Source organism: Catharus ustulatus, chromosome 17 (genome assembly GCF_009819885.2).
Source record: "Catharus ustulatus isolate bCatUst1 chromosome 17, bCatUst1.pri.v2, whole genome shotgun sequence".
NCBI lineage: Eukaryota > Metazoa > Chordata > Aves > Passeriformes > Turdidae > Catharus > Catharus ustulatus.
Window position 1 is genome coordinate 3472013 of NC_046237.1, and position 12029 is coordinate 3484041.

At 40.7% G+C, this 12029-nt stretch overlaps 1 protein-coding gene across 1 annotated transcript in view; it reads left to right on the forward strand.

Moving 5' to 3' along the window:
- VAPB (VAMP associated protein B and C) overlaps positions 1-7682 on the forward strand; it is a 32874-nt gene extending 25192 nt beyond the window's left edge. The window contains exons 4-6 of the mRNA XM_033075181.2: positions 436-516; positions 1663-1839; positions 3903-7682. Coding sequence (XP_032931072.1) covers positions 436-516; positions 1663-1839; positions 3903-4061 — 417 coding nt within the window. The 3' untranslated portion in view covers positions 4062-7682. The remainder of the gene's footprint in view (positions 1-435; positions 517-1662; positions 1840-3902) is intronic.
- The last annotated feature ends 4347 nt before the right edge of the window (positions 7683-12029 follow it).

Sequence of the window (12029 nt, forward strand, 5' to 3'; positions counted from 1 at the left end):
AAGTTTGAATAGGAGCTCCACTGGGCAGAGTTGAGAACTCTGTGATTTATTTGGGGGCTTGTTATCTTTCCCTTCCCTTGAATTCACCCCTCCTTTTACTTTTTTTTTCTTCTTTTTTTAAAAGCAGGCTCATAACTCCCTCCTATCTCTGCTAATTACTCTGACACAACTCCCATTTCTCTCATAAATTACCTGTGCAAATTTCAGACTATTTGCAATTATTTACTTCATAGTAGCTGGTCTGTCTTTATGATACCACTCATTTATGGTTTTGATCTCATTTTTCATCCTGTATGTGGTTAATGGCAGTGTGATAAACACCTGTGGGTTCTTTCTGAGTGAAATGATGTGATTTGTTTACATAGAGCACTGCATTTCCAAGCTACCTGATTGTACTAATCTGTTTAATATGAAATTAATATTAACTTATTCCAGTGGAAAGAAGCAAAACCGGAAGAACTCATGGATTCGAAACTTAGGTGTGTGTTTGAGCTACCAGCAGAAAATGATAAGCCTGTGAGTATTTTCAGATGCATATTGAGTGATTTAACTTAATACCACAGTAAATCCTGTAAAATGGCATGTTTGTACAGACAGCTATATAAGCACAAGCAGAACCCTCTGTTTCACTGCCTGGATGGCATCACCCTTTAAAAACACAATGTAAACTATTTAAAATCTTGGTAATCCTTGGTGTATCTAGCAGCCAGTTTGAACTTGATAAGTGCAACAGTAGCATAAAGGAGTTTTTGAGTTGATCTGTTTTCATTAGTGAAAGGTCACAGGATAAAGAATACTTAAAAAATTGAAGATGCTCATTGCTGATTGTGAAGCTCAGAGTTTAAACCATCAGCAGTATAAATTTGCCTGTCCAACACTTCTTAGTACAACTCTGATTTTGTCAGGTAAATTGATAGAATACTGGTGAGAAAGACACATGCAGTTAGGAATTATATTAAAAATTCTCAGTTATAATATTGTAGGATTCTTTCTTGTTAGGGTAATGGACATATTAATTTGTAATGCAAATATGTGTTGTCCAGTATAAAAGTGATAATGGACTGAACAAACTGAAAAATGCTTCTGAAGGCACAGTTGTTCTACTTTGCACTGAACAGTCTGTAATTAGGATTATGTAATTACTTGGGTGGGGAGAGGTTGGATTTTATGAGAGACCCTTTCTAAAGTGCAGAGCATGGAGAAGACTCAAAGGCAGGAGAGACAGCAGGGTTGGGAGGTCTGAACCTCATTTTCCAGCTTGGATTGCAAATTCCTCCATCCCCAGAGAGAGACAGAAATAGGGAGAGGGGACAGGCAGGAGTGGGGAGTGAAGGGGGAGGGAGCTGCAGCACTGTCCTGGCTCCTGCAGTGCCTGGGGAGGGAAGGGATCATGGGAATCCCCCTGATTGTGGGACCTGCTTTAGGGACATTTCTGGGTGTGCAGGGCCTGGAAAGTCGATACTCTGTCTTCACTTATTGCTGCTGATCTGGTGTTTTCTGGGATCACAGTAAAGTTACAGAAAGCAAAATGTTTTTTATTTCTTTTGATACAGGCATGTGTCAGGTGTGCACAGACAATTTTACCTGATTCTCCTCCTTTTTATCAGGTGTGTGGTGTGGTGTTAATAACTAACCAAAAATCACTCTATCCTTTTTTAACAGCATGACATAGAAATAAATAAAATTGTATCCACAACTGCAACAAAGACAGATTCCTCTGTAATGTCTAAATCAATAAGTTCTTCTTTGGATGACACTGAAGTTAAGAAAGTAATGGAAGACTATAAGAGGCTTCAAGTAGAAGTTCAGAGGTTACGGGAGGAGAATAAACAGTTTAAGGTAAAGATTGTTGTTGTTTTCTTTTCAGATTTACCCCTTTCCTGAAAAAGAAGCTTACATCTTAAAGGTTTGGTTATCTGACCTTAGCACAGTATTTTAATATTGTCTTTAAAGTAAAAGATAATTCAGGTTTCTCTGTAAACTCTGAGAAGGTGCTGAAATCAATGGTTCCTTTGAAAGGAGGCACAAGTCATGCACTCACAGAAGGTGATTGGGTAGCAACCCAGAGGAGAAAATTCCTCCTCTTTTTTTCTTTTCCCACCTAATTTCTCAGTCTGAATTAAGCATTCAGTGTTGGACTTGGCCCCTTCTCCCAAACCGATGGGAGCTTGAGGGCAGTGTTGTGCAAATACTGAGTGTTTCAGTAATTGCACCTGTAATGTGCTGCTGAAATGGCCAAATTAAGACAGATGAATGGGAAATGGGCTTCCTGTCATATCCAGCACACAGCTGGGAAATCCAGTAATTGAGAAACCTTTATCACTCTGCTGAAAAATTCTTTTTACAGTAGTTTGATTTGCTGTGTCTACTTCCATAGATATCAGCACCAAGGAAAGTGTGGATGTTGTGACTTGTGCAGCCCAGTGAAAGGAGCTCTGTTCTCTCAGCTCTGATGCTGCTTGGTTGGCTGATGCATGGAGGAATTCTTGGAAACAGTTTTGTTTTGCACAGAAATAATATGTGTACATAACAGACGTGACCCTAACTTCTCCTTGTGTTCTTGTTTTGCCAGCATCTCAGTTCTCTTACGTTCTATATGATTTTATTTAATTATTTTGCAAATCAGTCTTGAATAAACACTCTACAGGAGCTATCTAGAATTGAGCTGATCTTGCAGTAGCATCCCTGGTGGGTGAGCTCTTTGTTCCCTTTGTGGAGTGTTAAAAACATCTGTAAAACATCAGAAAGCAATGCTAAATCACTGCCTGCTACCAGGTGCTGTTAGTGTCAGGCTGGAGTCACTGTCAGAAGGAAATAAAAATATTTAAATGGAAATTTGTTGTTTCTATACAAAGTGTGTTGTATACAAACAACATTTTCTTGTTTGCAAATGTCAGTTGTCCCCATTCAGAATTAGAGCAGCAGTGAGGTATTGGGTGGCTATCAATGAGTAAATTAATTAATTAATAAGAAGTAAGTTCACCTTCAGATCTTGTAGGTGCCCCTTTAAATTCAGAAGTGAGAAACACTGACCTACTCTGAGCCCTTCGAACTTCACTTACCTGACAATTTTTAAGGCTGCTGTAACTTCCATTACAATTTTGTTTGAGTATTTTTTTAAGTATAGACTGGAGACTTTTGCTTTGGTACCTTATACTCTTGCACTATAATACTGTATCACATTAAAAAGTCTAACACTTGCTTCAGCTGAACACAAATTAAGTCACAAAAGACTCATTTGCCCCTCTCCTGAAGTGCTGTGAGTGTGTGTGTGTGACTGGAGTGTGCTAACACAGCTGTGCTGCACAAGGGCTCAGGGGGTGCTGAGGGGACCTCATCCCCTTGAAATGAGATCTGCTGGTCTTACATTGTCTTATCTGTTGTCTCATCTTTAAATCAGGTGAGCAGACAAAGTCTATCAAGAAAATATCCTAATTATTGCCATTAGGTTCATGTCAAAATGTCAACATTAATATGAAGGGGAAAACTGATTTCCCTTCAGGGACTGGGAAGATCTGTTGTGACATCTGACATGGGGAATGAGGAGTGTATCAAACATGCTACTTCATCTTGGTTATACTGAGAAACACTTTCCCCAACAGCACCTTGCTTGCTTAGAGGCAAGAAAAGCACCTTCATGGCATTTCCTCCATCATTTTTCTGAAGTGCTGGGGCTGTCTCAAGGAGTTCCTGCAGGGTTCCTCAGTGCTTCCCCATCCCTCAGCAGGACATGAACCTGTGGCTTTCCTCTCCTGCCTCACCACCCTTCCTTCTCAGGGTTATTCAGGAAACAGAGCTCTAACTTAGCTGTAAATTCACTCTCACCTCTTCTATAACACCCACCTAAGGAGTGAACATTTAAAGCTTTTTCTGGTAGAAATAATCCATGTCTCTTCCTTTAGGAAGAAGATGGACTGCGGATGAGGAAGGTACCCCAGACAAACAACCCAATATCTCCTTCTGCAGCTGCTGTCAAGGACGAAGGGCTCAGCTCCAGACTACTTGCTTTGGTGGTTTTGTTCTTTGTCTTTGGTGTAATTATAGGAAAAATAGCCTTGTAGAGGCAGCATGCTGGAAATTGTAAATTGGTTTGATGGTTCTGCCATATCATTGGATTAAATTTATTCATAACAATGTTTAAAAAAAAAAAATTAATGTATGACATCTCACAGGTCTTGCCTTTAAATTACCCCTGCACAAATACTATGTAACATAATCTAGAAAGTTCAAAATGTACGGTGAGGGAATGAATGAAAGAGAATATGCTTCAGTGATGAAAGGGGGAGAAAATCCTGATTTAACACTACAATGGAATATTGTATATGTCATTTTAAACATTCTTAGACCCTGGTACATGTTGCTGGATTACCTCTTTTAAAAAAAAAAAAAGAAAAAAAAAAGGAAAACTAGAAAAACCTCTTCCTCCACTGCTGGAGCTGGCCCTAGGGATGTTTGGAGCTGGGTTAGGCAGGAGGAGTTGATAACTTCTGTAAAATATGTTAATCCACCATTCTGCTCATGAATTTAACAGTTTCTGTCGGTGTCTTCAACTCTGTGCAAGTTACCAATTTCTTGGCACTTAAATGAGAAGTGGGGAGCTGCAAAGATTTGTCTGTGGCAGCACTGAGGGAGCTGGGCAGCACTGAGGGGCTCCTTCAGAATAAAGGTCAATGCCTCATTCTCACCAAGGGACCAAGCTACTTTGCTGTTGGTTCATTTAGTTGAATTAAAATGTTATTCAGAGATGTTTAATGCATATTTGACTTATTTAATGTATTTCATCTCATGTTTCCTTATTGTCACAGAATTGACTAATACTTTGTGGTATGAAAGGCACCTGTTCAAAGCCAGTGATAAGAACTAAAACTTTGCTGCTGTAGTGGTGCAAGATTCTTCTGCCTCCTGGTGTTTTGGGCACTACACAATTGTTGGGAGTTTTGATCATCTGAGCATTGGGAAAACAGTGGTCAGGAAACTGTTTTTGTATGTAAATAAGCCTATCTAGGGGAGAAACAAAATTATTAGTAGTAAACTAGTCCTATGCCGTAAAAAGACCAATCTTGTTTGACTATGTAGCATCTGAAAAAAAAAAGGAAAAAAAAAAAGAAAAGAAAAATTAAATAAAGCCCCCAAATTAATGTTTCCTTTGTTACTTTTGTCCTGTTCTCAGTTTTAGAGATGGGGAGGAAACAGTGTTCTCTTGTCAGCTTTCAGCTTGTTCATGGCATAAGGAAATCTGCAGTTGTATTTCAGGGTGAATTTCTATTTCCAGACTAATTTTAAAATCAAACCAAGCCACCCCAGCATGAGCCTGACACACAAAAGTTGTTCAGGAGTTCAGACACCTGACAGCACTTTTAGAATAAGGTGATTTTGTTTCTAAGATTCCTTTTACCACAAGGTGTATAAAGAAACTCAGAGTGTTTAAACATGATGGATTCAGTAGATGAAACAGTTTTTGAGCAGGTAAATTCACATCTATTCTTAAATGGTAGACCCAATAACATTCACTAACAAAATTTTTTGAAGCATATTACAAGATGAAGCTGAGTCTTTTAAAAATGACTTCTGTCATTCCTTCCCTATTCCTGGGATTCTGTGAGAAAACTGTTGGGGCTGCAGCCTGTCTGCTGCACCCCTTGACTTTTTTGTTTGTCCCACTTGTGTCTCAAGGGCTTCCCCCTCTGCAAGTGCAAATAAGTGAAATTTTATGTGATGCTTAATAAGAAAAACCCCCTGTAACTGATGTGTTCTGCTTCTGAACACAAGGAAGTATTTGTAGGAGATTCAGTGGAAAGGAGAGGTGTACTTTTAGCATTTTGAAGTGCTGGTGCCTTGTCTGCTCAGAGGGAAGGGACAGAGCCACTGCAGCTCTGGGACATGAGCTGGAAAGGACAAAGGGAGAGTCTATGGGACAAATGGGGCAGAATTGATCAAGAAGAAGATACTTCCTGGGCAGTAGAAGCTGAAGAAAACTTTCTAATGAAGCATTCTTTTCAGAAAGACGGGGTTGTGAGTGATACTGCAAAATGAATTTTCATGGTTTTGAAGAATGTATTTGAGGAAACCTTTACTGAAGGGAGACTGAGATATGAAGTAGATTTTTTTAAAGTGGCTGTAAATATCTTGTTCTCTTATCAGAAATTTCTGATTCACTTTGAAAAAAAATAAGTTTTTTCGAGAGTCCTTTGTTGTGCTTAAAAACAGCCTAAAAGAGGTTGGTTTTTAAAAAAATGACTGTCTGTGCAAGATAAAGGAGGAGGATGGAAGATTTAAACTGGTCTCCTGTGAGGATATCTGGAGTGGTGTTCCAGGCAGGTTTTGCACTGTGGAAAGCTACCCCAGCTGCCTTTGCTGGCCCAGGGCAAAGCCAGCAGCAACTCTGTCCTCCCCCAGTGCTCAGCAGTCACTTCCTGGTGTCTGTGCCAGCCTGGAACTGTAGATTGTTCATGAGCAAAGTTGTTCCTGGTGTTTGCACTCCAGGATCCTAAAGAGGTCCCAGAAAACCCTCTCATGCTTTTCCAGATTCCCTTCAAACACTAATCAAGGAGACCAGGAGAGGATTTCCCTGTTGGATTTCAGTGGCCTGCAGCTGGGCCAATCCACACCATCAGTCCTAAACAAGACTCTTAAATGAACTGCTTGTATTTTAGAATTTAACAAAATCCTGAGCTTTTCCCTCACCATTTTTGACAAGAGCCTGAACACAGTAGCCCTGAATTGTCTGGGTAATGCTTTGCTTTGCTGAGCTTGAAATAAAGTGACAGATCGGGGGAATTCTCACTCCTTGTTTGACCAAACCCTTCTTCCATAGGCAGTAGAGAGAAATCTTAAGGATTTTTTTTCTTCCAAGGTTCCTAAAAGGCCAGTTTGTAGATAGAGTGCAAATATAGATTGGATGGATATTCTTAAGCCACCTGGCTCTTTTTGTAAGTTGTTCCTTTCATGACAACACAACACAAGAGGAAATGTTCTCATGAAGTATTCACAGCAAGTGAATTATTCTGAAGGACATTGTACATCTTAGCAAGTTGTGCACAAAATGTAGAGTTTCTAAATAAGATTATTGTCTGGGGTCCTCACACAACATCAGATACTAGAAACCTGTGATTGATCCATGGTAGTAGAAATCAAGTTATTACTAATCTAATTATTGTCCTTGCTGTTACTTTAAGATGACCACTTGCACATTTATTGTTGATTTTTGTAACACCCAGTAGAGGCTGCTTGGTGCACTCTTTGGACAAGTTTGGGATAAACAGATACCTGAAATGTCTTGAAGCCTAGAGCTGGGAAACAAATGGAAAATGGTTTCTTCTATTTTTTATGTAGTTCTCCACATCTTAAAGCAAATACTCCATGCATGAATGATCATAACTATTGCTGTGCATTGGCAGTTGTCAGCTGGGAATGCACAGCTGGAACAGCTGCATGTGCAAGCCAGGACCAGCTCAGGTTACTGGGGAGTAGCCTGGGGGCTGAAGAGCAAGATCATGTCATGTTGTTATGTTGAGGGGATTGATGTACCATAATGTCATTTTCTAAAAATACAGGATTGTAAAGCTCGATGGTGGTGTTACTTTTTCCTCCTGAAATGCTGTTAGTGGGATAAAGTTGGAACTTCACTTTGCAATTCACTAGAATTTCTGTTCATCAATAAACTATGAAGGGTTTGTATCTGCTGCACATGTGAACTTGCAATTCTTGTCAGCAATTTTACATCGTGGTGTGCACAAGGAACGGATCATTCATGTCTTGACATACTTGATGCTGCATTGCCCAGTGGAAGAAAACTGTCATCCCTTTTCTTCAGAAAAAGGCACTTCTGTCTTTTCAGTGCAATGTCCTTAATTTTCAGGCACAGTAGTGGCTTCACTGTAGTGCTCTGAAGTTTCAAACTATGTTTCTCTTGCCCTATGTGATGTCCTGAAATTCCACATCCTGAGTCCTGTTTTCTTATAAAGTAAGTGAAGAAGAAAGCACCACCAAAAATCCCTCTGTTTGAAATTAAAGCCCCATAAAATAAAAGCTCCTGTTTGTAGTGGCTGGATCACAGCTGCACTGGTGCTGCACTGGTGCTGCACTGGGCCTGGAGAGCCTCTGTGCCATGGTTTGGGAATGGGGGAGCATCCACAGCCCAAAGCCTCAAGTGAGGAAGTTGAGAAGTGGCAGGTGGTGAGTGAAATTCAGTTTATGTGTCTGGGATTTTGAGAAGATCCACTTCACAGAACAAAGTAATTGTGTTTCCACTGCTCAAATCTGCTTAACTATAAAAGTTGGTTGATTAATGGGTTGGGGTTTTTTTACTGGATAAATGAAGATTATTTTTACAATGACACAAGTGAGAGCCAGCCAGGAATCTTGCACGTGATACTCCAGTGAGCACTGCACACAGAGTGACTCTGTGCCTGTCATTCCCTCTGCCATTTCCTGTGGCTTCAGCTCCTGTTCAAGAACTAATTTCACATTTGTTCTCAAAGAGTAAAACTGAAACCTTTACTAAATTTCCACCTAGATCTCTTTGCCTCCCAGTCCAGGCCTGAGTTTGTCCTGAAGTCTCTGCAAGAGTGGAAAGTACAAAAGGGATGTGGGGTCTGTGGGCACAGAAATGAGGCTGCTTTTCCTTGGAGTAAACTTGAACTTTGGATCTTTCCTCCTGTGATCTGTCATTAGAAAATGGCCTTCTCCAGGGAGCAAAACAAAAAGAAGTTAAGAAAACAAATGAATTAAGAAGAATTAATTGAAGCTGTGTATTACAAGTTGACATTACACATCTGGCATTTCTGTTTATGTTTCTTCATTGGTGCATTTCATTCTGATTTAATAAGTTCCTAATTTTGTGGGGGTTTTTTTTCAAGATTTCGAAGTGCCTATGAAGAACAGCTCGTAGTAAAGTATTGTTCCCAGTTCAGCTGTACTTCATTTTTTTAATCAAATCTTTTTCTTTAGTGGATAAACTCACAAGATTAGAAAAGCCTCTTGAACTCCCTCATGTTTAGTTTGGCAAATGTCCCACACACAATTACCCACAGAGAGCTACTTTTAAAAGACCTTTATTAAGGCTGTACAAAGTCAAGCACTCAGGAGTTAGGAAATGGCAGAACCAGGTTTGTGCACTGTGAGTTTGGGGAGTGTCCGATCATTTCAGTGATCAAAAACTGAGCTGACTCTGCTCAGAAATTGTCCAAAACTGCCCAGCTTTGTGTGCCTGCACTTGGAGAACCCTGATTTCTCTTTAGGTTATATATAAATAGGTTTTTTAAAGTTGAACTTCCAGTATGGCAGTGTGGTGTTGGGTGTAACCCTCGTGTGTGTCAGGGGGGAATTCTTGGTGTGGATCGCCGTTCTTGACCTGAGCTCCCGATGTGGGGAGGAGCTGGGAGCTGAAGCAGCAATTTCTGTTTCCACATTTCTCTGGGAGGCCACACACAAGTGTGATTGGAGCCAGCAATCTGTGCCTCGGTGCTGAGCCCAAAGGAGCATTTCTGTGGGGGCTGCAGACTCTGCTGCCCAATTCCCCTCCTGCTCTGTTCTGCCTGAGCTGTCCAATCCCGCTCCATTCCCTCCCTTCAGTCCAGGCCAAGCCATCCTTGTTCCTTCCCTGCTCCTTGGCAGAGAAACCCATGTTCAGCTGAGCATCTTTAAATGGCTTTTCATCCCTGCTGCCTGTTTTCCATCTGGGTGTCTTTATTGCCATCACCCTTCCAGGCTTGCTGTTCCCTGCCTGTCCCAGCCTTTGGCCCTTTGGCTGCTGGCGGGGCTCTCCCTTGCCATGGAGATCTGACTCTCCTGGATGCCTTTCCCCATCCCACACATCACTCACCTCCTGCTTCCTCTTTGCTTTTCCTTCCTCTTCACTCCTTGTGGAGTTTGAAGTGGCAAGTCTTGTCACCCATCTCCTTTCTGTCTCCACTTCCTCCTGCTGTTCAGTGCAGTGGATTTATTTATAGTGTGGAACAGGCTTTTATATTTTATTCCATGTGGATTATTTCTCAAACAAAGCAGTAGCACAATGTTGTCAATGTATCCAAAAGTGCTTCAGATTTTTTTTTTGTTTCATTTTATCTGGGAAATCTAGAATGCATAAATGCATTCTAAGGTATTTTAAAATGGGAGGCTTGAAGGTATTTAATTGGAAAAATAAGTTACTGTTAATTGAGCTGTGTGTCAGACCCAGGACTGTTTGGCAGACTTGGCTCACATTTAAACTTCTGCACCTGCTAAAGAAGCAGAAAATTGGAAAGGCTTGTCTGAGGAGCTTGTGATATTAAAGAAGGTACTGAAGGCTCAGACTCAGTGCAGGAAGCCAGAAAATTGTTTGGGACTTGGGCAATTATTTTATTTTTGCTTTTTGGAATAGTTAAAAATTATTAATCTTTTTAAAAAGTATGCTAAGAGAAGTGAATGTGAAAGAGTTTACTAAGACGCAGGTGCCTGTTACCATTAACTTCCAGCACATATTGGCTTGGGTTTTCTTCACAGGGACAGTAAAAAGATATTTATTTGTTTTGTAGTACAGAGCAACCCAGGAGTCTGGATTAAAGCTCCTGGTCTAAAAACACTGTTTTTCTGAAGCAGTGTTAGACATGAAAGATGAAATTATTTGGGTTTGTCTTGTTTATGCCAGATAAAGATAAATGAATGTCAGAACTGAGGTTGGCATCCTGATTGCAGTGCAGCTCAGCAAACAGCCATGTGAGCTGCTAATAAATTTAATTGGTGCTTCAAAAGGGCATAGCTGAGCAAATTTCATATCAGATCTGGGAGTGGGGAGGAAATTAGATAAAAACTGAAGTAGAATTGACAGTTTTCTAAGTGAAAGGTATTAAATGGCCAAAAACCCAATAATTTTGCAATTGAGAAGGGAGACAACTTTGGCTAACTGCCCATCCTACTTCAGTGATGAAATGAGGGGAAAAATTAGATGGAAAGTAATATAAAACAAATAAGAAAAAGGGAAGCAGACAGCAGTCCATTCAAAATGGGAGCTAGGAAATGTAAAAAATAAGGAAAGCACAAGCCAAAGGAAAAGCAAAACATGGCTTGGAGTGCTCAGAGAGGGTGATGAGCTGAAGTCCAGAGGAAATCTGCAGTAGGAGAAGTGTTAAGAAATAGATGCAGAAGATAAAACCTAGGGATGATGTAAGAGAACTGGAAAGGTGATGTCACTCCTTAGCAATGCTCTGGATTAAAAATTAACAGTTTTTAGTTCAGTGTTTGCAAGAGAGGAGCCTGGGACAGTGTCTGAGCTGCTGCTGGGGGTGGTCAGTGGGTCAGGACAGTGAAACACCCTGGAAGGGATGGAAAAGGAGATGGATGTTCCTGACAGAGCTTGGTGCAAGTCCTTTCATTCTGTCTGTTGGGTTTCAGTTCTCTTTGGGCTCAGAGTGAGCTGGGTCTGGCAGGGCCCTGCAAAGCTCTGAGTTCCCTGACAATCACACCCTGCTGCAGTTCAAAGAGAACCACAATGAAATGGGGATGCCCAAAGAAGGATTCTGCAGGGACCTGGCAGATTCAGTGGTTCCAGATCACTGAGGAGCACAGATACAAAATCACTACTGATAAAACATAACAAAAATATCCCTAGCCAGGGCCAGAATGAATAACAGCTCCATGTACATTCCCAGTGCAGTCCCAGGGTAAAAGCCTAATGAATACAAAATGTGTTCTTGTTTTTAATTACTGTTAGCTGTAAGTGATTATCCTTCTGTATGTCTCAGCTGGGAGAGTTGGGAATTTTGGATGCAATTTGGATATTTACATTCTACAAGAGAAGCTGAGTAATTGGAATGGATGCAAAAAAAAAAAAAAAAAAAGGATTCAGAAATTACTGGTGGAGTGTGAAAATGCCTTAGAGAGGGTGAGAGAAAACTCAGTTGGCTGAGTTTTTCTACCAGAATTGTGACTGTCTTGATTACAGTGCACTAGTACCTTCACAGGCAGAAAATACTGCACACTGCAGCTCTCTGATCTCAAAAAGCAACACAAGAATCACCGACTGGCAGTCAAAGCCAGGCAAATTCAAATTG